Source organism: Sorex araneus, chromosome 3 (assembly GCF_027595985.1).
Source record: "Sorex araneus isolate mSorAra2 chromosome 3, mSorAra2.pri, whole genome shotgun sequence".
NCBI classification, from domain to species: Eukaryota; Metazoa; Chordata; class Mammalia; order Eulipotyphla; family Soricidae; genus Sorex; species Sorex araneus.
In genome coordinates, this window is record NC_073304.1 from 225,041,377 (window position 1) to 225,063,310 (window position 21,934).

General features: G+C 49.9%; 1 protein-coding gene across 1 annotated transcript in view; it reads right to left on the reverse strand.

The window, feature by feature from the left end:
• The window catches only part of MARCHF10 (membrane associated ring-CH-type finger 10), a 79,698-nt gene extending 64,471 nt beyond the window's left edge, over positions 1 to 15,227 (reverse strand). Inside the window, exons 1-2 of the mRNA XM_055132268.1 lie at positions 15,103 to 15,227; positions 10,639 to 10,745 (exon numbers count right to left, since the gene is read on the reverse strand). Coding sequence (XP_054988243.1) covers positions 10,639 to 10,728 — 90 coding nt within the window. The 5' untranslated portion in view covers positions 10,729 to 10,745; positions 15,103 to 15,227. The remainder of the gene's footprint in view (positions 1 to 10,638; positions 10,746 to 15,102) is intronic.
• Between the last annotated feature and the right edge of the window lie 6,707 nt (positions 15,228 to 21,934).

A 21,934-nucleotide genomic window follows, 5' to 3' on the forward strand; every position in this document is an offset into this window, starting at 1 on the left:
GCTCTCCGGAGTGGTCATTTGGTTTATTTCTGTCCCACAGCTAATTTCCTTTTAAGACACTATGACACGTAGATGATAAACCATTTTAATAAATACCATGAAGAGTTTTAATAAATAATTGAAAAAGGACACCTCCCCCCCATGCTAGATAGTAACCATAATAAATCAACTACACCCACAGATAGCAAATGTGAAACCTAGAGAATCAGACAGGGTTTACTGAGTCCAGCTAAACATGAGCTTTATTTCCTGTTCCTATCGCAATGACTTCAGCTCGGAGCTGCTCTGGGTGGTAGGGGAGACCCCGATGTGGGGTGTAGGGGGCCGTTTCCTGAAGCAGCGAGTGTCTGAGCGGTTCTGACCTACTGGGATTAAAGGCGCTAGCAGGAAATGCTGACGGGCTCACAGCGGAGGAGCCCGCCCGCCCCGGGTTGCAAATGTGCACAGGACTGAGACTCACTTTGTGGGAGGAACAGAATTCTTGTGGGCTGAGTGTTTTTTGAAAATTCTCTCCAAGAATGCATGCGACTTAAATATTTCTTTACCAAAGGGGAGGAGGAATAGAATGGTTTGAAATGGAGAGAGAGAGAGAGAGAGAGAGAGAGAGAGAGAGAAAGAGAGAGAGAGAGAGAGAGAGAGAAAGGAGGGAGGGAGGGAGGGAGGGAGGGAGGGAGGGAGGGAGGGAGGGAGGGAGGGAGGGAGGGAGGGAGGGAGGGAGAATCCCCTGGTTGTGGAGAACCAGAACACATCAGGACCAAGGTCCCTCCCCTTCCTAATTCTTGATGCAGCCAAGCAATCTTTCTGTGCAAACCAAACACGAATGCGCTCAGACTTAGCGCTGTGCTGAGAAGGAACTCAGGCAGAGACACAGGCAGAGAGCCAAGTGCAGACTCCAGGCCTGGGAAGAAGAACCTGAGAGCTTCCCCAGCTCCCCACCTGCCCTTGCTAGTTTCTTTGCTTTTGTAAATTTTCCATCTAAGGTCAGTGTTTGGGGGCTCCTGAAATCTACACATCATGGTGTGAAATCTACAGGATGGGGAGAATGGATTTGTAATTCAGAATCACTAGGGGCTCCCTTTACCCCTGGAGCTGTTAAAAACCTTCTCCCCATGCCTGTCAGGAACTAGGTGCTATAAATAAGTTTCTGTTTCTGTGACAGCCTGGCCGAGGGCAGACTTGCAAGGGGAGGTGCCAGGTAAGTGTTCCTTTTCCTTGAGAGTATTGGGGCTTCCTCCTCCTCTCTGATAATGCCACCCCCTCACTTCTCTGTGCGCCCCCACCTCCTGCCCTCAGACCCGGACTGCGACACTCCAGCCCCACAGAGGGACAGAACACAGAATGTGTATATGGCGTGGGTCCTGGGACTCAACACTGGTACATGCGACAAAACCCAGCTCTGCCACTTTCTAGCATCGGTGACCTTGGGTAAGCTGACTAATTCCATTGATTCCTGCTTCCCTCATCTGTAAAGGGAGATGTCTTGCTGCTGCAAAAGTTTGGGGCGGGCACAAGGCACTGTTGGCAAGATGCTTAGCAGAGTGACTGTTTTATGGTGTGTTCAATAAGAAGCACCACTACCACCACCACCACTACCATCACCACTGCCACCACCACCATCACTACCACCATCACCACTACCACCATCACCACCACCATCACTACTACCACCACCACCATTACCATCTCCACCACCATCACTACCACCACCGTCACCATCACAATCACCACTACCACCACCACTACCACTATCATCACCACTACCTCCATCACCATCACTACCACCATCACCACTACCATCACCACCACCATCACCACTACCACTACCACCACTACCATCACCACTGCCACCACCACCATCACTACCACCATCACCACTACCACCATCACCACCACCATCACCATCTCCACCACCATCACTACCACCACCGTCACCATCACAATCACCACTACCACCACCACTACCACTATCATCACCACTACCACCACCACCATCACTACCACCATCACCACTACCATCACCACCACCATCACCACCACCACCATCACCACCACCACCATTACCATCACTACCACCATTGCCACCATCACAATCACCACTACCACCACCATCACCACTACTATCACCACCACTACCACTACCACCACCATCACCACTACCACCATCACCACCTTTACCATCATCACCACCACCACCATCACCACTACCACCACCATCACAACTACCACCACCATCACCACTATCACCACTACCACCACTACCACCACTATCACCACCACCACCACCACATGACCACTACCACCATCATTACCTCCACCACCACCATCACCATCATCACCACCATTACCTCTACCATTACCACTACCACCATCACCACCATCTCCACTGTCATCACACCACCACCAGCATCACCATCTTCACTGTCACCACCACCACCATCAATCCTACCACTATCACCACTACCACCACCACTGTCATTACCCTCACTACCATAACCACTACCACCACCACCCCCACACCATCACCACTATTCTCCATCATCCACCAACACTATCACTCTTATCACCACCATCTCCACTACCACAACTGCCATCATATCGCCCACCACCAGCACCATCACTATCACCATATCTACCACCACCCCCATCACCTCTCCTCTCTCACCATCATCATTATTACGGTTGCTGTCACCATCACTACCTAGGATCATCTGTGACCATCATCCCCAGGCTTTTAATAATTATTTCCAATCCCATTTCCTGGTTTACTCTGCTTATACTGTCAGCCTTTGCCAAATGATGTGGCTCTAATCCAGCCACAGAAGAATCTCTATCTTGGCTTGGGTCTGTCTTTACTCTTGTGCCCAGAGTAGAGCTCGGCTTCCTAAGCCCGTGCTTCCACCCACCTACAGCCTGCTCTCACTCACTCCAGGTCTCTATAAGCCCCTTTTCCTTCCACACTACAGTGTGTTGCTTTTTGAGGCCACACCTAATGGTGCTCAGGGATCACTCCTGACGGGCCTTGGGGGTCGTATGTGGTTCTGGGGATGGACTCTGGTCTGTCGCATGCACGACAAGCATCCTACCCACTGCACTATCCCTCTCATCCCCAGTCCCTTCATTGCAGCTTTCTTTTTTTTAAAAAAAATTTTTAAATTTTATTGAATCACCGTGAGACAGTTACAAGCTTTCATGTTAGGGTTACTATCTCACAATGATCAAACACCCATCCCTCCACCAGTGCACATTCCCCACCACCAATATCCCGGGTATACCCCCCCTTTGCCACCCTCCCCCTGCCTCTAAGGCAGACAATATTCCCCATACTCTCTCTCTACTTTTGGGCATTATAGCTACATTGCAGCTTTCTAAACCCACAGGGATATTCTTTTTTTTTTTTTTTTTTGCTGCTTTCATTACTTGTTCCCACCTCCTAGTCTCCAGTCAGGCTCCTGGGGCCTTCTGGGGTTCCATGGGAACATTCCCCACCTCTCGGTCTGGCATAAAACCCATTGTGTGCCACAACCCTCCATCCCGGTCAGCTGTGGCCCCTGTGAAGGTCACTGTTTTGAAATGTGGGAGTGGCCACTTCCTTAAGTTGGTTCTTTCGGGTTGTTGTTCTTATCTGATTGAAATAATCAGAAGTTTGGAATTTAGCTTTGAGAGATTAAGGAAGCCACGGCATAGAAACAGTGAGTTTAGGCTGGAGCGAGAGCTCGGGAGCAATCATTTGTGTGTGGATGAGAGTTCCACCCCTGGCGCCATGAGAGCACCACCAGGGGTGGCCCTGGAGGCCCCCTGCAGTGCTGGGCTTGAGTAATGTTGCACCCCTATAGTGAAGAGAGGAGCCCCCAAGTCCCAGACCACGGCTTGCTCTTACCCCAGCTCAATAACAGACATGTGATTCCCCTCCAAGCAGTCTAGGTCCCCCACTTCCTGATGTTGACTACACTGACACTCACAAGGTGAACAGGGAAGAGAAACGCCTCCCACCCCGCCCTGCTCAGCCAAAGGATCTCATGCCCTCAGTCCCAAGGATGGAGCACACAACTGTGCCACCCGGTCCAGTCATTCTCGTGTCTCTGCCTGATGTTCATGTATCATGATGTTCAGTTGTTTGATCTGCACTTGATGGTATCAGGATGAATGAGTGACGTGAAAGGAAACTCATTTAGTTACAGAAAAATCATTCTGCAATGCCAAGCGTAACCCAACTTGCAGTGGACGTTAGTGACTAAGTCCCACCTCCAGTTATATAAATACTTTTGACCAAAAGAAGTGGGAGAGGGAAAAATCGAGACAGCACGAACATCCTTGAAGAAACAGAGCCAAATTCAGAGATGGCATATAATTATGTACTAGTTACCAGATTCTGAAATAGCATGTAATATGCCAAAGAGATGTTTATTCCCGCTCGTTTTCTCAAAAAGGGTCCCACCCAGTCACTGAAAGGAGCAGCAGCCAAATAACCCAGGGTGGGTTTAGCTCTCTGCAGCTCCCGAAGAGACAAAGGAGGGGATTGCCAATTTGGTGCAGACCCACCCTTAGCAGCGTCTAGGATGTTTTAGGATCAGCGAAGGCAGGAAATTCCCGAGTGCTTCAGTCGGAGCCTGTTCATCACAGGCGAGGCGAGCACAGGGAGGCTGAACACATCTCAGGCAAGTGCGTGCTATTTGGAAGGGTGAGTCTAGTTAGAGGGCTGAGTGCTACGTGGACATCCTGACGTGGAAAGCGTCATGTCCAAGCAGGACTCAGTACTGCAAGCGAAAGCTGGGATTTCCACAAGAGGTAATTGGCTACGATCACCGGTCACCCACGGTTTCAATTACTTTCTTAGTACAAAGTCTACTTTGTGAACTATCTAAACACACCTGGGTCATCTGCGGGCCGAGCCACAGAGAGCTCATTGAAACCATGCGACTGATTCTTGAATCACTATTCTCGATTCTTTCTAGAACAAGGCGAGGGAGAGAGGAAATGGCACAACTAGCTCATGGCTATTGTCCTCAGAGTAGCTTCTGTGGGTGGCATGGGCGATGCTCGGATCATCTTCAGACAGCCACGTTTGTTTTCGCAGACCTTGTGGTGAGCGGTTTACAAAGTGCTCAGTGAGGGTGGATTTGGCCTGTGGGAAGAGTGGTGGGAAGCCCGCTGCGTCTGTCTGCCAAGCCCAGCTGGTGATGGAGCAGGGTGACGTGGGGCCTTCGTGAGTAAGGTGTTGGGCTCAACGCAGAGGTGGGAGTTGCCCCCCACTCGGCCCTTACTTTGTGCACACCATGATCCTGTGTGAGGGGACGTCAGAGAAGGCAGTTTTGGTAGCTCTGCCACTGAGATGACAATTTCTTTCTTTCTTTCTTTCTTTCTTTCTTTCTTTCTTTCTTTCTTTCTTTCTTTCTTTCTTTCTTTCTTTCTTTCTTTCTTTTCTTCTTCTTTCTTTCTTTCTTTCTTTCTTTCTTTCTTTCTTTCTTCTTCTTCTCTCCTTCCTTCCTTCCTTCCTTCCTTCCTTCCTTCCTTCCTTCCTTCCTTTCTTTCTTTCTTTCTTTTCTTTCTTTCTTTCTTTCTTTCTTCTTTCTTTCTTTCTCTTTCTTTCTTTCTTTCTTTCTTTCTCTCCTTCCTTCCTTCCTTCTTCTTTCTTTCTTTCTTTCTTTCTTTCTTTCTTTCTTTCTTTCTTTCTTCTTTCTTTCTTTCTTTCTTTCCTTTCTTTCTTCTTCTCTTCTTTCTTTCTTTCTTTCTTTCTTTCTTTCTTTCTTTCTTTCTTTCTTTCTTTCTTTCTTTCTTTCTTTCTTTCTTTCTTTCTTTCTTTCTTTCCTCTCTTTCTCCTTCCTTCCTTCCTTCCTTCCTTCCTTCCTTCCTTCCTTCCTTCCTTCCTTCCTTCCTTCCTTCCTTCCTTCCTTCCTCTTTTCTTTCTTTCTTTCTTTCTCTTCTTTCTTCTTTCTTTCTTTCTTTCTTTCTTTCTTTCTTTCTTTCTTTCTTTCTTTCTTTCTTTCTTTCTTTCTTTCTTTCTTTCTTCTTTCTTTCTTTCTTTCTTTCTTTCTTCTTTCTTTCCTGTCTCTTTTTTTCTGTCTTTCTTATTCTTGGTTTTGAGGTCACACCCAATGATGCTCAGGGCTTACTCCTGGCCATATGGGGGACCAGACGGGATGTGGGATCGAACCCGGGTCAGCTGTGTGTGCAAGGCAAATGATCTACACACTGTATAATCATCTAGCCCCATGAGGTGACAATTTCAATATCTTTGTGAACTACCCATGGAGGGATACATATATAACATATATACATGCGTGCACACACACACACACACACACATATATATGTCTCTCGGAGAGCCCAGCAAGCTCCCGAGTATCCCACCTGCACGGCAGGGCTTGGCAGACTCCCCATGGCATATTTGATACACCAAAAACAGTAACAATAACAGGTCTCATTTCCCTGACCCTGAAAGAGCCTCCAATTGGGAAAGACAAGTAAGGAGAGGCTGCTAAAATCTCAGGGCTGGGATGAATGAAGACGTTACTGGTGCCCACTTGAGTAAATCGATGAACAATGGAATGACAGTGATGACAGTGATATAGTGATGTGACTGGGGTTTGGAGAGGAAGGGCTATGATGTTGGAATATGAAACTTTCTAGACTGGGTGATGGCCATGGCTACAGATTTGGCAAATTGACCACAAATCATTAGATACTTAAAGGAGGTAAATTTTATTATGTGTAGATTATAAATCATTAAAGACCTCTATTTTTGGGGGGGGGCACACCCAAAACCCAAAAGTGGCCCTTGGTCCACACCCAAAAGCAGTCCTTGTTCTGTGCTCAGGGATAGTTTCTAGCGGGGCTCCAGGGACCCTATGTGATGTTGGTGATCAAACCTGGGCCAGCTGTGTGCAAGGCAAAGCCCCTTGCCTCCTGTGCCATTGTTCCAACCCAATCAAGGCTTCTTTAAGAAGAGAGGGTTGAGGGAGCACAGAGGGCCGCTTTAGTTTTAAATTCAAAGGATGGGCCTATGTTTGCTGAGAGGAAGGAAAGAGGAGGAACTGGCTGGACAAGTGGCTGTGTTCCTGGCTAAGTCCAATCATGGGTGCTGGTAACTAAGGTGAAAAGACAGATGGGTTCTCGTGCCCTCGGATGGCAAAGCCCAATACATACCTCCAGTAGATTCCGAGAGAGCAGCCTCGGAGGGGGGGATGGCCAGGCGGGCGCACAGGAGGGTGCACAGGACGTGGGAGAAACCACAGGGGTGGGGCAGGGAGGTGGGAGGTGGCAAAGAAAGGCATGAGCTCATGAGCCCTCAGGTAAGTCTGGCACCCTGGGCCTGGTGGGCTGTGGGCGAGAAGGCAGAGGAAGAAGGTTGAGGCCATTCCCAGCAGAGGGCAGGGCAGAGGAAGGTGGCAGGACAGTGAGCATGTCGGGGGCCATCGTGGACATGCTGACCGCCGGGGAACGCCCCACAGACATCCCTTGCCTGTGACTCGAACACTGGCGTGCGCTGAACACAGGTGCCAAGGAGACCCCGTGAATCAGAAGAAAACTGGGCTGCTGGAAACTGGGCAGGATTTTTGAGAGGTGGCCAGGGAGAGGAATACGAGGGAAATGGGAGAAGGAAGATCCGGAGTGTGATGTCAGAGAGCCCAGAGAGGAGCGGGCGCCTAGCTCAGGGAAAGTGGCTTTGGAAAAAAAGGGATAGCGGGTGTGTGTGTGGGGGGGGTGGTCTCTGGAGTCTGGCTCCAGGGGAGGGGAAGCAAGAGCCCAGGGCACTTAGGGGATGGGGGAGGGGGGGAGGCCGCGGTGGGGGTACGGCCACTTGAGCCATCTGGGGGTTGGCCCAGAGGTCCTGGTTCTTCTGGTCGGAGGTGGGATTTGCCCGCTGTGCCGCGGGCTCAGCCCAGGAGGCGCTTCTGAGAGACAGCTGCGAAGCCGGGGCTGGGCCTCAGGCGGGGCCCCAGCAGAGCGAGGGCACCCTTCACCCCGGGGTGGGGGAGGTGCAGCCTGGCACAGGAGCGCCTTGTCCCACCCCAGGACCTCGAGTTCTTTGTTTTGCATAAGACAGGAAGAAAAGTTCCTGGCTGAAACTATGCACGTTGGGGATTTGCATGAAAGTGGAGCAGCTGGCCGGCGTGTTGCTCAGAGAGGGCGCAGGATGGAGTGGCCGCTCCTTCTTGCCTCGCTCCCCTCCTTGCCCCGCTGCCTGCTCTGGGTCCCGGGCCCCAGGGGCGTCTTCCCTACCCCAGAGCCCTGCTTTTAAGCCACCGGCTTTTCTCCCCACTGTCTCCCCCCGGCTTCCTGACTCGTTTTCCAGCAGATTCTCTGCGCCCTTGAGTCAGTCCCCCGCAGAGCAGCCAGAGGGAGCCTTAACAGACTCCAACATGCTCCCACCCCAAACACCGGGCACTTCTCACTGTGATAAACTGGTCCTGGAAGACTTGCTGTGCCAGCAACCTTGTCACTGCCCCTTGGTGTGGCCGCTCTGGCCACGCCCGAGTCACCTCCTCTGGCCATGTCTGACTTGCCTCGTGCTCTGAGGGCTCCGTCCCTTCACCCCCAGCTCCAGCCCTGCGCCATGTCCTCAAGCAGGCCTTCCCTGTCCATCACCTGAGGATGTTCGGGGAGTCCGTTTTTGCCTTAAAGATTTTAATTAATTTATTAATTTAATTAATTAATGCTTTTTGGGTCACACCCGGCGATGCACAGGGGTCACTCCTGGCTCATGCACTCAGGAATTACTCCTGGTGGTGCTTGGGGGACCATATGGGATGCTGGGAATTGAACCCGGGTCGACCGCGTGCAAGGCAAATGCCCTACCCGCTGTGTTATCGCTCCAACCCCTGACTTAAAAATTTTTGGAGGAAAAAGGGAACTTGTCTTACATAGTTGCTAGTGTGTTTTCCTCAGTCTTAAAGTAAGAACGCCAGAAGAGAAGGGCCTTTGCTTAGGAGATGGAAGGCCCTCAGTAGCACTGTAGCACTGTCTTCCTGTTGTTCATCGATTTGCTCAAGCAGGCACTATCGTGAGATTTGTTGTTACTGTTTTTGGCATATCGGATACGCCATGGGTAGCTTGCCAGGCTCTGCCATGTGGGCAGGATACCCGATAGCTTGCCGGGCTCTCCGAGAGGGACGGAGGAATTGAACCTGGGTTGGCTTCGTAAAAGGCAAACACCTTACCCACTGTGCTATCGCTCCAATAGGCACTTAGTAAGCATTCTTTTTTTTGGGGGGCGCTTAGGTCACACCCGATGATGCTCAGGGCTGACTCCTGGCTCTACACTCAGGAATTCCTCCTGGCAATGCTCAGGGGACCATATGGGATGCTGGGAATCGAACCCGAGTCGGCCGTGTGCAAGGCAAACGCCCTACCTGCTGTACTATTGCTCCAGCCCTAGTAAGCATTTTTTTTTTTTTAACTTTTTGGGTCACACCAGCAATGTTTGGGGGTTAGTCCTGGCTCTGCACTCAGGAATCAATCACTCCTGGCAGTGCTTGGGAGACCATATGGGATGCCAGGGCCCAAACCCGTGTCAGCCGTGTGCAAGGCAAATGCCCTACCTGCTGTGCTATCGCTCTGGCGATTCTTGTATTTGTTGAGGACCGTGGAAAGCCCAATTAGGTCAGGAAAAAACAACAACAACAAAAAATCCCAACGTTGTAGCTCAAAGCCGCCCATGAGGTGAGTTTCTTGGGCAGAGACCACCCTGTGGTAAGATTCCTGCATCCTGATTCCAGAATTTCAGAGGAACATTCCCAAACGGGAGAATACCGGAGGCAGGAGGCGGCCAGCCAGTCCGGGTCTCCCCTCCCACTTAGTTGACAGCAACCCCGGGTGGGTTTCATTGCCTCGCAGGTGGGTTGGCGTGGTGAGAGGAAGTGGCTGATTCCATTTGCAGCCCCCAGCTCCCCAGAGTTAAACTAAGATCAGGTGACAGAGCTAGGCCTGGTGGTTGCCTTGGGAACCCAGGGGGTTCCTTCCGCTTGAAGTTGTTCTGAAGAAGAATTCCTGAGCCCCTGTTATGTTTTCCTCCGAGAAGAGGTGCTCTGTGGTCCTGCTGGGGGTCTCCCAGCTGACCCCCCTGCCAGCAGGCTGAGCGCCACTTCCTAACAGCTCCCCGAAACCCACAACCCAGTCTGGCGAGTTTGTCCTGTGCCAGCTCGGGGTGACCGCCTCCAGGCTCTGCTCGGGGCTCCTGTCTGTTGTGATTTTGCATGTAAACACTGTAACTAGGGTGACCGGGAGTTAGCTTGTTGTAGAATGTGCCAACCACCTTTCTTCTGGCCCAATGACAACCAAGACGTTTTTTGGACGGGAGAGAGTCAGTTAACTCCTTCCTGCCTTTTCCCTTCACAGCTCAAATCTAAACCCTGGTGCCACGTGTGGGCAAGGTCTATGTGTGGAACCCGGGGTTCAGTCTTTCCCAGGTGTCCCCCCATTTCATCTGCTTGTGGCAGCATGATGAGGTGGGGAATCATCCTTACACGACAGGTGTGGGAACTGTGACCTAAGAGGAAGGGTGGCATTCTCGGGTCACTACTGAGTAGCCACAATGGAAGCTTATCACACCGTTGCTATTTATGCCATGCGGGTCCCGGAACCTGACCTCCACCACCACTGGAAGTGGAGGCGGGAGAGATCTCTGTTCCCTGCAGTTACCTGATATTCAGAATCCACCTTATGCTGTATGTCCCGCAGATACTGAACATCGCTGACGAACTTCTGCCTGTCCTTTGCTTCATGCAACATGATTCTTAATCCCCAACCTACAGGTAAAAGATAAATAAGTGTGCTGTGGGGTCATCCTGTACTACTTTGCCCCGTGGTCTTTATCTTAGTTTGATTGCTCTGATTCTCTTATTAATCTCATCTCCATAGTCTGCAAGGCACAGCTGTCCTTTTTCAAACCGAAGGGCCTCTTTGTACAGTGTCATTGCCCTAGGGGCCCCCCGTTCCAGGTATAAATAATGCAGCCACAGTCGTCAGCTGGCTTCAGTGAGCCGGTCCTGGTTATTTGTGGGGAGTTAGATCGACAGACATTGGATTCAGAAGCAATTACAAGTGATATAAACCAAGAGCCCTCGCTAAATTAGCAATGGCGGAGGTTCCCGGTCCTGGAAGCTTAAATTCATTGATTCAATAATGAATGCACTCCTGTTCCAGTCCAGGCGCGGAGCCAGGCCCCTGGACAGAGCCGTCAGCAGGATGAACGTGGCCCTGGGCTGACTGCTGCTCACCATCTCGAGTGGGGGACCAGCAGGGACTGAGGGCACCCCAACTGGGGTTGGTAACTGCTCTGGAGGAAGCATGGTGGGCTCTGATGGAGTTAGTGGGGAAGGGAGCCAGGGAGGCAAGGGCTTCCTTAGGAAATGACCCGGGCAAGGTTTGACAAGGAGCAAGCTGGGGTGGGATACTTCAGTCCAGAGGGCCGGCCAGGGGCTGGCACACGGAGTCGGCGCTGTCCAAGGAAGAGCAGCAGGGCCCAGCACATGTGCAACCTGGAAGGGCAGGGTTTTAAGATGCTTTCTAACCTTCTGGAAGGTTCCAAACTGCGGGTGAGGTTGTTAGTGATTCGCTTAGCACGTCTACAAAGTCACCTCAGCTGTAGTTTGGCATAAGGAAGAGGTGGGGGTGAGGGAGTGGGATGAAAATGGGCCTGGAGAAACCTGGGGACAGATGATTGGCAGAGGGGCTAAGAGGGCAGCTGGAGCAGGGGAGACAGGAAGTGACTGAGGTACTGTCCCAAGCATTTATACACAGGGACTCATTCTATCTTCACACCATGGGGGGCAGGCGGAAGGCATGCGCAGATAACGAAACTGAGATGCAAGAAATTGCATAAGCTGCCGGAGGTTCCAGAGCTTACTTCCGGGTGAGGGTGGGGTTGGGCCCAGCCCTCAGCAGGACATGCCCACTCTGGAGGGCAGCCTGAGGGTCCGCAGGGAGGCTGCTGGGTGCTGATATTCCCTTCAGGAAACTCAGAAGAGCTGGTTTGAGAGAAAACAATGGGGAGACAGACGTGACTGGGGTCCCCGCTACTGGAACTGCTATGAAGGAAGCAGGTTGTCTGAGAGGTGGCACTTGTTGACACTTTGGCAGTGACTGGCCTTGAAGACAGAATGGGCACTGAGGAGAGCACAGCCCTCCCCCCAAAAAAACTCTGAGGGACTGATAGGGAACAAGGGAGCTAGAGAGAAATTATGAGAAGCCCAGGGTGCGAGCAATCCCTGGAGGCTGAGAAGATGGTGTTTCCTCAGGGAGGTTGGTACCGCCCTGGTGAGGGCCCTTGAGGGGGGCAACAGGCTGAAGATGGACTCTGAGACGCTGTCCAGAAAGAGTCAGGTGTGGAACCAGCTGCTTCGCCTGCAGTTTTGAGCAAACACCGAGGATCGCCGAGCTGCCTAAACGGGCGGCTCATAAGGAAGCATTCAAGGCCACTTCCCCCAAGGCCACACGACTCTCCCTGGCAGGGCGGCACATCCAAACATGCTGGCATGCTGGTGGGTTGTCAAGGCTTGGAAAGCTGCAATCAGATGATGTCCCTGGCCCAGCTCTCCCTTCCACTCTCCCTTCTCCACTTTATCTCCTTATGGCGGTGCTGGCAGCAGAGCCAGGGCCCACCTCAAGGTCACCCCGCATCTGACTGCCCAAAGCCGGTGAGTCTTGAAGTGAGAGGGAGAACTTGGGCTGGTCCCTCAGACTGTTTGTCCTTGGCTCTAGAAAGCTGGTTTTGAAGGTTGGAATCTGAAACTCCAGTCTGGGAGCCTGGCTACGGGGCTGGAGCGATAGCACAGCGGATAAGACATTTGCTTTGCACGCAGCCGACTTGGGTTCGGTTCCTCTGCCCCTCTTGGAGAGCCCGGCAAGCTTCCGAGAATATCTCGCTCCAACGGCAGAGCCTGGCAAGCTCCCCGTGGTGTATTCGATTATGCCAAAAACAGTAACAACAAAGTCTCACAATGGAGACGTGACTGGTGCCCGCTCGAGCAAATCGATGAGCAATGGGATGACAGTGACAGTGACCGTGACTTTCCCCGTGAATTTGTACCAAATGCAGAATGAAGTTATGCTCCTGCCCTCTTCAGAAACAGAGGGTGTTAAAAACAGGCCGAGAGACACAGATGCAACCCCGTTGCTACTACTGGAAAGAGAAGTGTCTGAATTAATCAGGAAGAGAACAGAAGAAATCAGAATAAAAATGCATCAGTGGTCACTAAGAGGGCATATCCCAGGGTCCGTGTGGGTGACATATTTTGTTTGTGAAAGTAACAGAGAAATGCCGGCTAATTATCACACAGTGTTATTTTTCAGGTGTCTAAATCAAGAGGCATGAAATAACTTTGTCCAAGAAGGTAGGAAATAACTATTTGAACCATTTGCTAGCTTGCCTCTGACTTCACAATCACCTAGCAAATAAAGGACTTGAAACCTGCCAACACTCTCTTCCCTCCTATCTCCCCTCAAGCTAATACTGTACTTGACTATATAAATATTTAGAAGTATCACAGTGCCACATGCAATTTCTTTTAAAACCCACCGATTCGTTGTGAGATTAAGCAAATACCATGGGCACCAAGGAAGCAATAGTAGAGCTAACTCAAGATGGTATGTAGGTCCCACAGTTTAGGCAAACATTCTTCATGTTTCTGAAGGGTCACTTGAACTTCATGCTACTGTGTTGGTTTGAGAAATGGATCAAGATGAACAAGAAACAAATCGCTGCATAGAAACACATCTATGCAAGATCATACTTAATTCGTGAATTTCTGCTTTGTGGGCCTACTCAACCAGATGGCCATTTGAAGTCAGAAATTTGTCGGCAACAAACAGACAGGTGGAGGGGGTAAAGGGTGAGGGAGAATGATGATAAAATGTGGGCGAGCTGCATGTTTCAAAAATAGCATGCTGGATTCTCTGCTGTTTTCACCTTTGAACTGCTCGGTTTAAAATTGCCTCATGGTTTTGCACGTTTCTGTTTTAAGTCGTTGGTGATAATATATTGAGCCAACTTTGTGCTTTAGAAATCAACAGGAGGAGTCCTGTTAAATTGGGAGAGAAGGAAAGGGGAGAAAAAGAAAATGCCTGCAGGGAAGGCACAGGGAAGGGAGGTTTGCTGAAAACAGGAGTGCGCGGCTTTTGACCTCAAAATTCTGTCTGTGCATTTGAGGGCTATTCTAGGTACTCTGTGACATATGCATTCCTTGTCTATAAATTTCCAATGATATCAAAGCACAATTCCCTAACGAGAACAGAATCTTATGGCATAATTTCTTAGTTCTCTAAAAAAAAAACCCAACAACAACCCCTCTATGTATCTATCTATATATTGGTCAAAGAGTTGATTGGATGGGAGATGGAAGGGCTTTCTAATAGCAATCGAGTTGTTTCACTGTTTTCTTTTGTGTTCTCATAATAGAAGTATTAAAGTGAATGACTGATTTAGCAATCAGTGTAAATGTAAATTTAAATTTAAAACGTAAATATAAAGTCCTGTTTCGGCTGAAAGTCCCTTTGAGACAAAGATTAAGTGGTTAATATCTGGCAATCAGGCGCCCCCTCCCCTTTTCCACGTCTGGGTGCTTGGAAGGTGGATTTCAGGGCGGTCCTGTTCATCCTTCTTTACAATTAATCGACAATGGCAAAAATCACCGGATCTGCTTAAAGGGCAGCTTTAAAATCGCCCCAACACATCTCAGCAGAGGGAGACCAAGGAGGGGCTGGGGGTGACGGGTGGCAGAGGCCCCGTCCAGTCCTTTGGCCGTAGGAGAGCAATCGCGGGGCGGGCAACAGCTCTTGGGCGGGGACTTCAACTGTGAACCCACAAAAGCCAGGGGCGGCCACACGCTGGCCAGGGAGCCCAGAAGAGAGGCTCAACGTGTAACTGGGGCAAACCTGGGAATGGGGGCTGCAGGGGGCCACGGCTTGACCCGCAGCTGGAGTCTGGGCAGTCTCCTCTCCTGCGTCCCGGGGGGGGCAGAGGGTCGTACAGCCAGGCCCTTCGTGGCAGCAGACAAGGGGGCGGCCGACCCCGCTGGCTTCCAGGCCGTCGCCTGCGGAGCCCGTTCAAGGGGGTGGGGACGGAAAGGGCATCCGGGTAGCGGGCGCCGCAGGGTCGGCGGTTACCTGGCGGGTCGGTCCTTTCTCCCCGGCGCGGGGCTAAAGGGGCCGAGGGACGGGGCTGGCGGGCAGGTCCGGGGCGGAGGAGCCGCCCATCAATCGCGCGGGGGCCGCCCCTGGTCTCCGCGGCCTCGTCCTCTCACTGCTCCCCTCCCTCTGCCAGCCCCTCTTCCTCCTCCTCCTCCTCCTCCCCGGAGGCTGCTTTCCGCGGCGGCCGAGGCCTGGCTTCTTCGGGGTGGAGGCGGAGGGGGCGGCGGCGGCTTGGGCGTCCTCCCGTTTCCTTGGCAACCCCGTCTCCTCCCCTGGCGCGCGCGGGGGGCGGGGCCGCCGCGGCGCGGGTCCCGGGCGCGCACGTGGGCGCCGCGCCGGTTGCCGTGGGAACGCGTCCGCGCCGCGGGGCGGAAGTGCGGGCGGCCAGGGCGGCGCCCGTGGGGGGCTCGGACTGCACGGCGGCTTCCAGACCCCAGGAGCGATGCTTTCTTTCCCTTCTTGTCCACAATCCCAGCCGGGCTTTGTGAAGGCAGAGGCTGAAGGACGAGAGAGGGAGATACATGGATGGAATAAGCAAGCGAACAAACAGAACTGTCGAGGGCAGCACCCGGGTAGAGAGACAGGAGAGTTTGAGCCCTGCAGGCTCTCTGAGATGTCGGCTCCAGCAAAAAAGAAAAGACTGACTAGAGAGATAGTAAATGGGTGAAGGCATTTGCTTGCAGGCAGCTGACCCGGGTTTGATCCTTGGTATCTCATATGGCGCCTTGAGCATCTTCAGGAGTGATCCCTGAGCACTGCCATGTGTCCCCCCCCCACCCCTGCCCCACCCCAATAACAGTAATAATAATAAATTCCTAAGGGAAGCAGAACCCACTCAGGACCCGTTTCGCTCTGCTTTTCTCGGCTGCCGTAACCAAGGAAGGAGGGTTAGCCTCTATCCAGATTTGGAAGGCTTCGGAACCCGTGCTCGCCTCGCCCTCTCACTCCCGGGTTTATTTCTGTCCAGTTTTCACAGGCAGAAAGGGCTCTTCCATTTATTTTTGCATAGTTAGGCGTTCAGGAACTTACCGACTAACGTCAGCAAGGTTTTATTTGGGTAGAGCACAGAGAAAGCAGGATAGAAATACTTGGCCCTAGGTGTCTGTGTTTGGGGTGCCCCCTTAGGTATTCTTGTCTCCGGCAGCTTGGCACCTTGGCACCTTGAGAGTGTTACCCGCCACCACCCTGGCTTGGGGCCTCTTGCTGCTAAACTGATTGTCTGAAGGTATAACCACACCCTGGGCTCCAACATCCTCTTCCTCACAGCCCTATTCATAACCAGCATAGGTCTCTCATGGCTGGTTCCCTGCTAAGAGAGAAGCCTGGACTCTGGAATAGAGTCAGATTTTTTGTCACTGCCTTGCCCAATGCTATGCCCCAGACTCGCTCCCTTGATCTCCTCCATTGGCACGTTTTCACTCAAGCTTCAGCCAGAACAGATGGGACGTTCCTCCCCGCTGTCACTGATAATTCTCTGGCATACTCTGAGCCAGATAAGAGTACTCAGGCAAACTCATGAGTACTCATCGGGCCTCCACTGTTCCCCCGACTGCACCTCCCCTCTCTAGTAGCCCTGTCCATCTTCTCATTTTCAACTGATTACCAAGCAATCGTTAGCAAAGCATTAACTAATAATTAAAGCAGCATATTCTGCTATGTCCTAACTTCTCCTTATTTGCCTTTCAAATGGACATACTTAAAGAAGACCTTTAAAACACTGGATTGAAACTGAAATAGTGGTAGCAGAGAGCTTATTCTAGTGGAGCTAGTCACTGTCACTGTCGTTCTGTTCATCAACAATTTGCTTGTTTGGGCCCAGTAATGTCTCCATTCATCCTAGCTCTGAGATTTTAGCAGCCTCTTTTTACTTGTCCTTCCCAACAGTGCCGCATTAGAGGCTCTTCAAGGTCAGGGGAATGAGACCCATCATTGTTACTGTATTTGGCATATGAATATGCCACAGGGGGCTTGCCAGGCTCTCCCATGCGGGCAGTAAACTCTTGGTAGCTTGCCAGGTTCTCCAAAAGGGAGAATTAGGCTATCAGATGTCACTTCTGGGAGCTTGGTTTTATAGTCTATGGATGTTGGCCATTGATGGAATTACTCGGCGCTGGGTACAGTTTCTGGGTATGACTGCCTAGCTACTGGAAAATGGGGGATCTGGGTGGAAGAGGCTCAGTCCTACTCCGAGCAGCCTTGAAGATCTCGGCCCCGGGTCCCGCACACCTGGGTTCCTCTGCCGGTTTCTTCATGCGTAGTTAGTTAGTTGCTTCATGGAGTGGAGCTAGTATCCCCTTCAAATAAAATAAATTATAATCAGAATAATTTTTAATAATGCATAGAAAGAAATGGAAGTCCAGAGGTACTAGAAAAAAGTGACAGGTAGTAGATAGGGCTCAAAAAGAAGGACTTCCTGTTCAGAACCCTCTTGTGTTGTCTGCCAGTAAACTAGTTGGACCTATTTCCACCCCCCCTTTCCACTTTAAGGACTATTTTTAGTTCTTTACTGGAAAGAGAACTCAGAAGTCAGAAGTCTGGAGCACAGGTTTGCATGGGGGAGGTCCAAGTTCTATTACCAACACAATATAGTCCCCTGCACCACCAGGAATGCCTCCTCAGCACCATCAGGTGTGGCCCTGAAAACATAGATCTGTGTCAAATAATAGTATCTACCACAAAAGTTGGCCATAAGATTAGACAAGGACAAGTATTTAACACCATGCATTTGGTGTATAGTTGATACTCATTAATTGGTTGCTTTACTGGGGCAGGAGAAATAGTACAGCATATAGGACATTTGCGTTGCACACATCCAACCCAGGTTCAATCCCTAGCATCCTATATGAACAATCCCCTGAACACCACTAAGAATGATCTCTGAGCACAGAGCCAGGAGTAAGCACTGAGCACGGCTGGGCATGGCCCCAAAAGAAAACAAAATGAGCTGCTTTACTTTTGAGGCCTAATTTAATATTTTATTTAACCTATATGAATGTATACAATAAATATTTGAGAATTTTAAATAACCAGCTTTGGAGACATAAATTCCTATCTATTTTAAACCCTCCTACATTTAACATGTTTCTGGAAATTAAATGATATGAAAAGAATCACGCTGCCCTTGAAAGACAGGATGCTTCCCTTGGCAGTGCCAGAAGCTAGTCTTGTCCAAAGTTATGGAAAAGGTTAGTATGTAATGAATAAATGAATGCTTGGTGTGTAAGTTCCAAATAAGTTCTGTCATTCAGAAGCGAAATAGCACAGAAAAAAAGTATTACAGGGAAACACAAATTGTGGTTAGGGAAAGAATTCTTCCCTTGTTCTTTGTACAATGCCCCTGGTAGAAGATGAATACAGGAAGAAAAAAAATTAACATACTCTAGAGAGTGGTTCTAACGACTGAGATATTTGGTGTTTGCAAATAAGCATCAAGAATTTCTTTCATTTCAGAGCTCTATAAAGGGCAACTTCAAGAATAAAATTTCAGAAGTAGACCATGTGTTGAATTTCAGAAATAGCATCTTTGAGGGGAAATATTTAATTCAGTGCAAAGAAGCTCTCTAGAGGGGTGTCTCTGTATCCTAAACGTTCTAATTTCTGGGACTGAGATGTCCATCTGACTCATGGAGATTAGCATGCTCAGGACCAACCCTCCTTCCAAGGTTCTAAGAGGTCTCTGTCACTTTAACCAGGAGCTACTCCAAAGGGCAGAGAACTGCAGGTCAAGTGGTCTGAGAAACAGGTGACTGGCCCCCCTAGACAGAACAGTCCTTTCAACTTGGACCATAACTGATGGGTTCTGCTCTAATCAGTGGATAGGAGTGTGGACTTGATTCCACGAAAGGCTGTAAATTTTCTGGAAGCATCCCTAGGAGAGGCTTCATGGGCTCTCCTGTGTAGGATTTTTTTCATTTGACTCATTTTAATAAATAATTGCCTACTGGCTTATTGAATATACTATGGCTATTGTGACATTTGGGCTGTGGGCACGAGATGCAGCCAGAGTCTCCCTGGCACCCACCAACAGTACCCCATGTGGAGGTGATTGAAGTGATGAGAGAATTTGGTAGACTGTCCGGGTGAGCCCTTTGGGCTATATGGACATCCACTGTGATGGTTGTCATTGAGGACCCAGGATCGGGACCTTGGTTTTGTAGAATAAGAAATGCCATTTCAGTTAGTATGGAGCATATCCTTCTGGGACTTGATTACCAATAATAACACTCATCAGGGGAGGTAGCTCAGCAGTTGAACACTTCCTTTGCATGTTGGAGGCCCTAGGTTCGATCCCCAGCACCACAAACAACAACATTCTCAGTCAGCAGAGGCTAACCACAGAGTAAACTGTTTTATCCTACTGCTCAGAGCTGGAAGCTAACCAGCCTTGGTGAGGCTTACAAGGTATGCCCTCCTAGGGAAAAGGCCTTCCCAGGAGATCAAATTAAAGATCAGAAGGTTTGGCAAATATTGAATTAGATCAAAGGGAATTGAGTGTTCTTGAGGGATATTTCTCGGAGGCTGAGGAGCCCGTAAGGGATAACCTTCCTTTCCGCCAGAGATGTTTCCATGTAGATAAAGGCTTCGGATTAGTCACCTCAAAGCTTGTGGAGACTTTGTTTGAGTTCTGTGCCTTGGCTCATTGGTGGGGACCCATTTTCTTCTTGTGCTGTTAGTAGCAGAGTTAGGGCCTGCGTTGAAATTCACACAGTGGTACTGGCTGGAATGAAATGAGAAATTTTGACCTCCTTAACCTCCGAGCACCCTCAGTGTCTAAGTGGGAGGAGTCAGAACCTCCCGCTTAGTTTCGGAGATGAGTGGAAACTTCTAATTTCTATAATGTGTCCAATACATTGTAGCTGTAAATGTTAGCATTATCCTTTAGATTATGTAGACTTTGTTCTTCTTGCTAAAATCAGAGGGCACCGCAAGGTACATAATCCACAAAATGTCTCTAAAGACTTGTTTCTTTAAAATGTTAGTCTTGGGGTTGGAGCGATAACACAGCGGGTAGGGCGTTTGCCTTGCACGCGGCCGACCTGGGGTTTGATTCCCAGCATCCAATATGGTCCCCTGAGCACCGCCAGGAGTAATTCCTGAGTGCATGAGCCAGAAGCAACCCTGTGCATCACTGGGTGTGACCCAAAAGCCAAAAAAAAAAAAACCCACAAAAAACCAAAAAACCACCAAAAATGTTAGTCTTATGTTACTGATATTGTGGTGGTTAATCTCATATTGATAACATTTTTTTTGTGTCCTGAATTTCAAGAGTGTGACATTTTATCCTCTCATCCCTAGTCGTGAGGGTGTATCCAATTTGGGGCTTGCAACCATCCATGAACTATATGAAATCTAGTAATGCCTCCTGGACTTTCGTAGGTCAACTATTCAATATCTGATTTTCTTGTGGAATAAAATAAATTGGCAAACTCCCTGCAATTAATTAAAAATGCATGTCCTTTGGGGATCCTGTAAGAATTCTCTTCATTCAGAGCTGTCATTGGTCTTTTTATGCTGTTTTACAGAGTGAGGGCAAATCTCATTAAAGGTTTTGGATCCGACAGTGTGGAGTATTTTTCTTGAATACACTCTGATTTCTTGATCCATTTTGGAACCTCACACTTTTCAAAACCCTCCATTATGGCCATTTGCTGCTTCTGATACAAGATTGGAGGTGATTGTAAAAATGTTGGGCACATAAAACCCATTGCTTTTATAAATTTCCGAGAAATTATTACCAAAGGGAAGAATTTGACTTTTGTCCAGAAGAAGTATCTGTTTTGTTTGGACTTTGGATAAACTCAAGGCACACATGTTTGGCCCAGAGTTTAATTTGTGGACTAACCATGGAGGCCTGAGCAAGCCTCGGACAGCATCAGGGAGTCCACGTGACCCTTAGACATGTTCCTGGACAGATACACACTCAGGTCAGACGGAAAAAACAGCCCCTGATGCATTGGGCTAGGAAGTAGCGGCAGAACCAAGCAACTCCTGGACCTTTGTGTTTGGTTTGGATAGAAAGGGCCGGGCTAGTGAGGCAGAGAAGGGCACCGAGCACAAGCCAGCTTGCCAAGGGGCAGGGCCCCGCAGCCTCCTTGCAGCTCCCTCGTTCACTCATCAGTCTGCCCGCTGGCCTGCCCCTGTACTGCAGCGGGAGGGTAGGGGATGCTTCTGCCCGTGCTGTGCCCACCAGGTAGCCATCCCTGAGGTAGAACATCACTCTTGCCCTTCCTTCTCTTTGGAGCTCTTTGTCTTGTGGTTCTTGTTCTGTTTGTTCTAATGACACACAAGGAACATAAGGATAACTGTTGCCAACGCATGTTGCTTTCTCTAACTCTTCACTGCCTCAAATGACCTTCATGCCACCCGAGGGTCCTGCATCCGGGTCAGCTGGTCAGGCTATTCTAAGCAGCAGGAGCTTTAAGGCTGAGGCAGGAGAGCAATATGGAGCTGCAGAGGGGAGGAGATGTTTCAAGAGAAGATGGGAACGGCTGGCAGTGTTCAGAGCTATGCATCTCAAATCTGGGAACTCTGGAACGTTCTACCACTTAACCATTTGGTTAAGTGGTAGAACGTTCCATTTGGTTAAGTGGTGTCAAAGACAAATTTCACGGAGGAAAATCAATGATTTGACACTGATATGTGGTGCCTGGCACCAGGACACAAATAAGGAGAGTGACAGAAAACTGGGGCTGGCTGCTTTTGGGGTGGACGGGGAGAGTGTGGGCATGCTGAAGGGTGGAGCATGGGAACCTGTTGACCTCTAGGTTGGCTGTCAAGGTGAGCCCTCTGGGGGTGGAGGGGTGCAGGG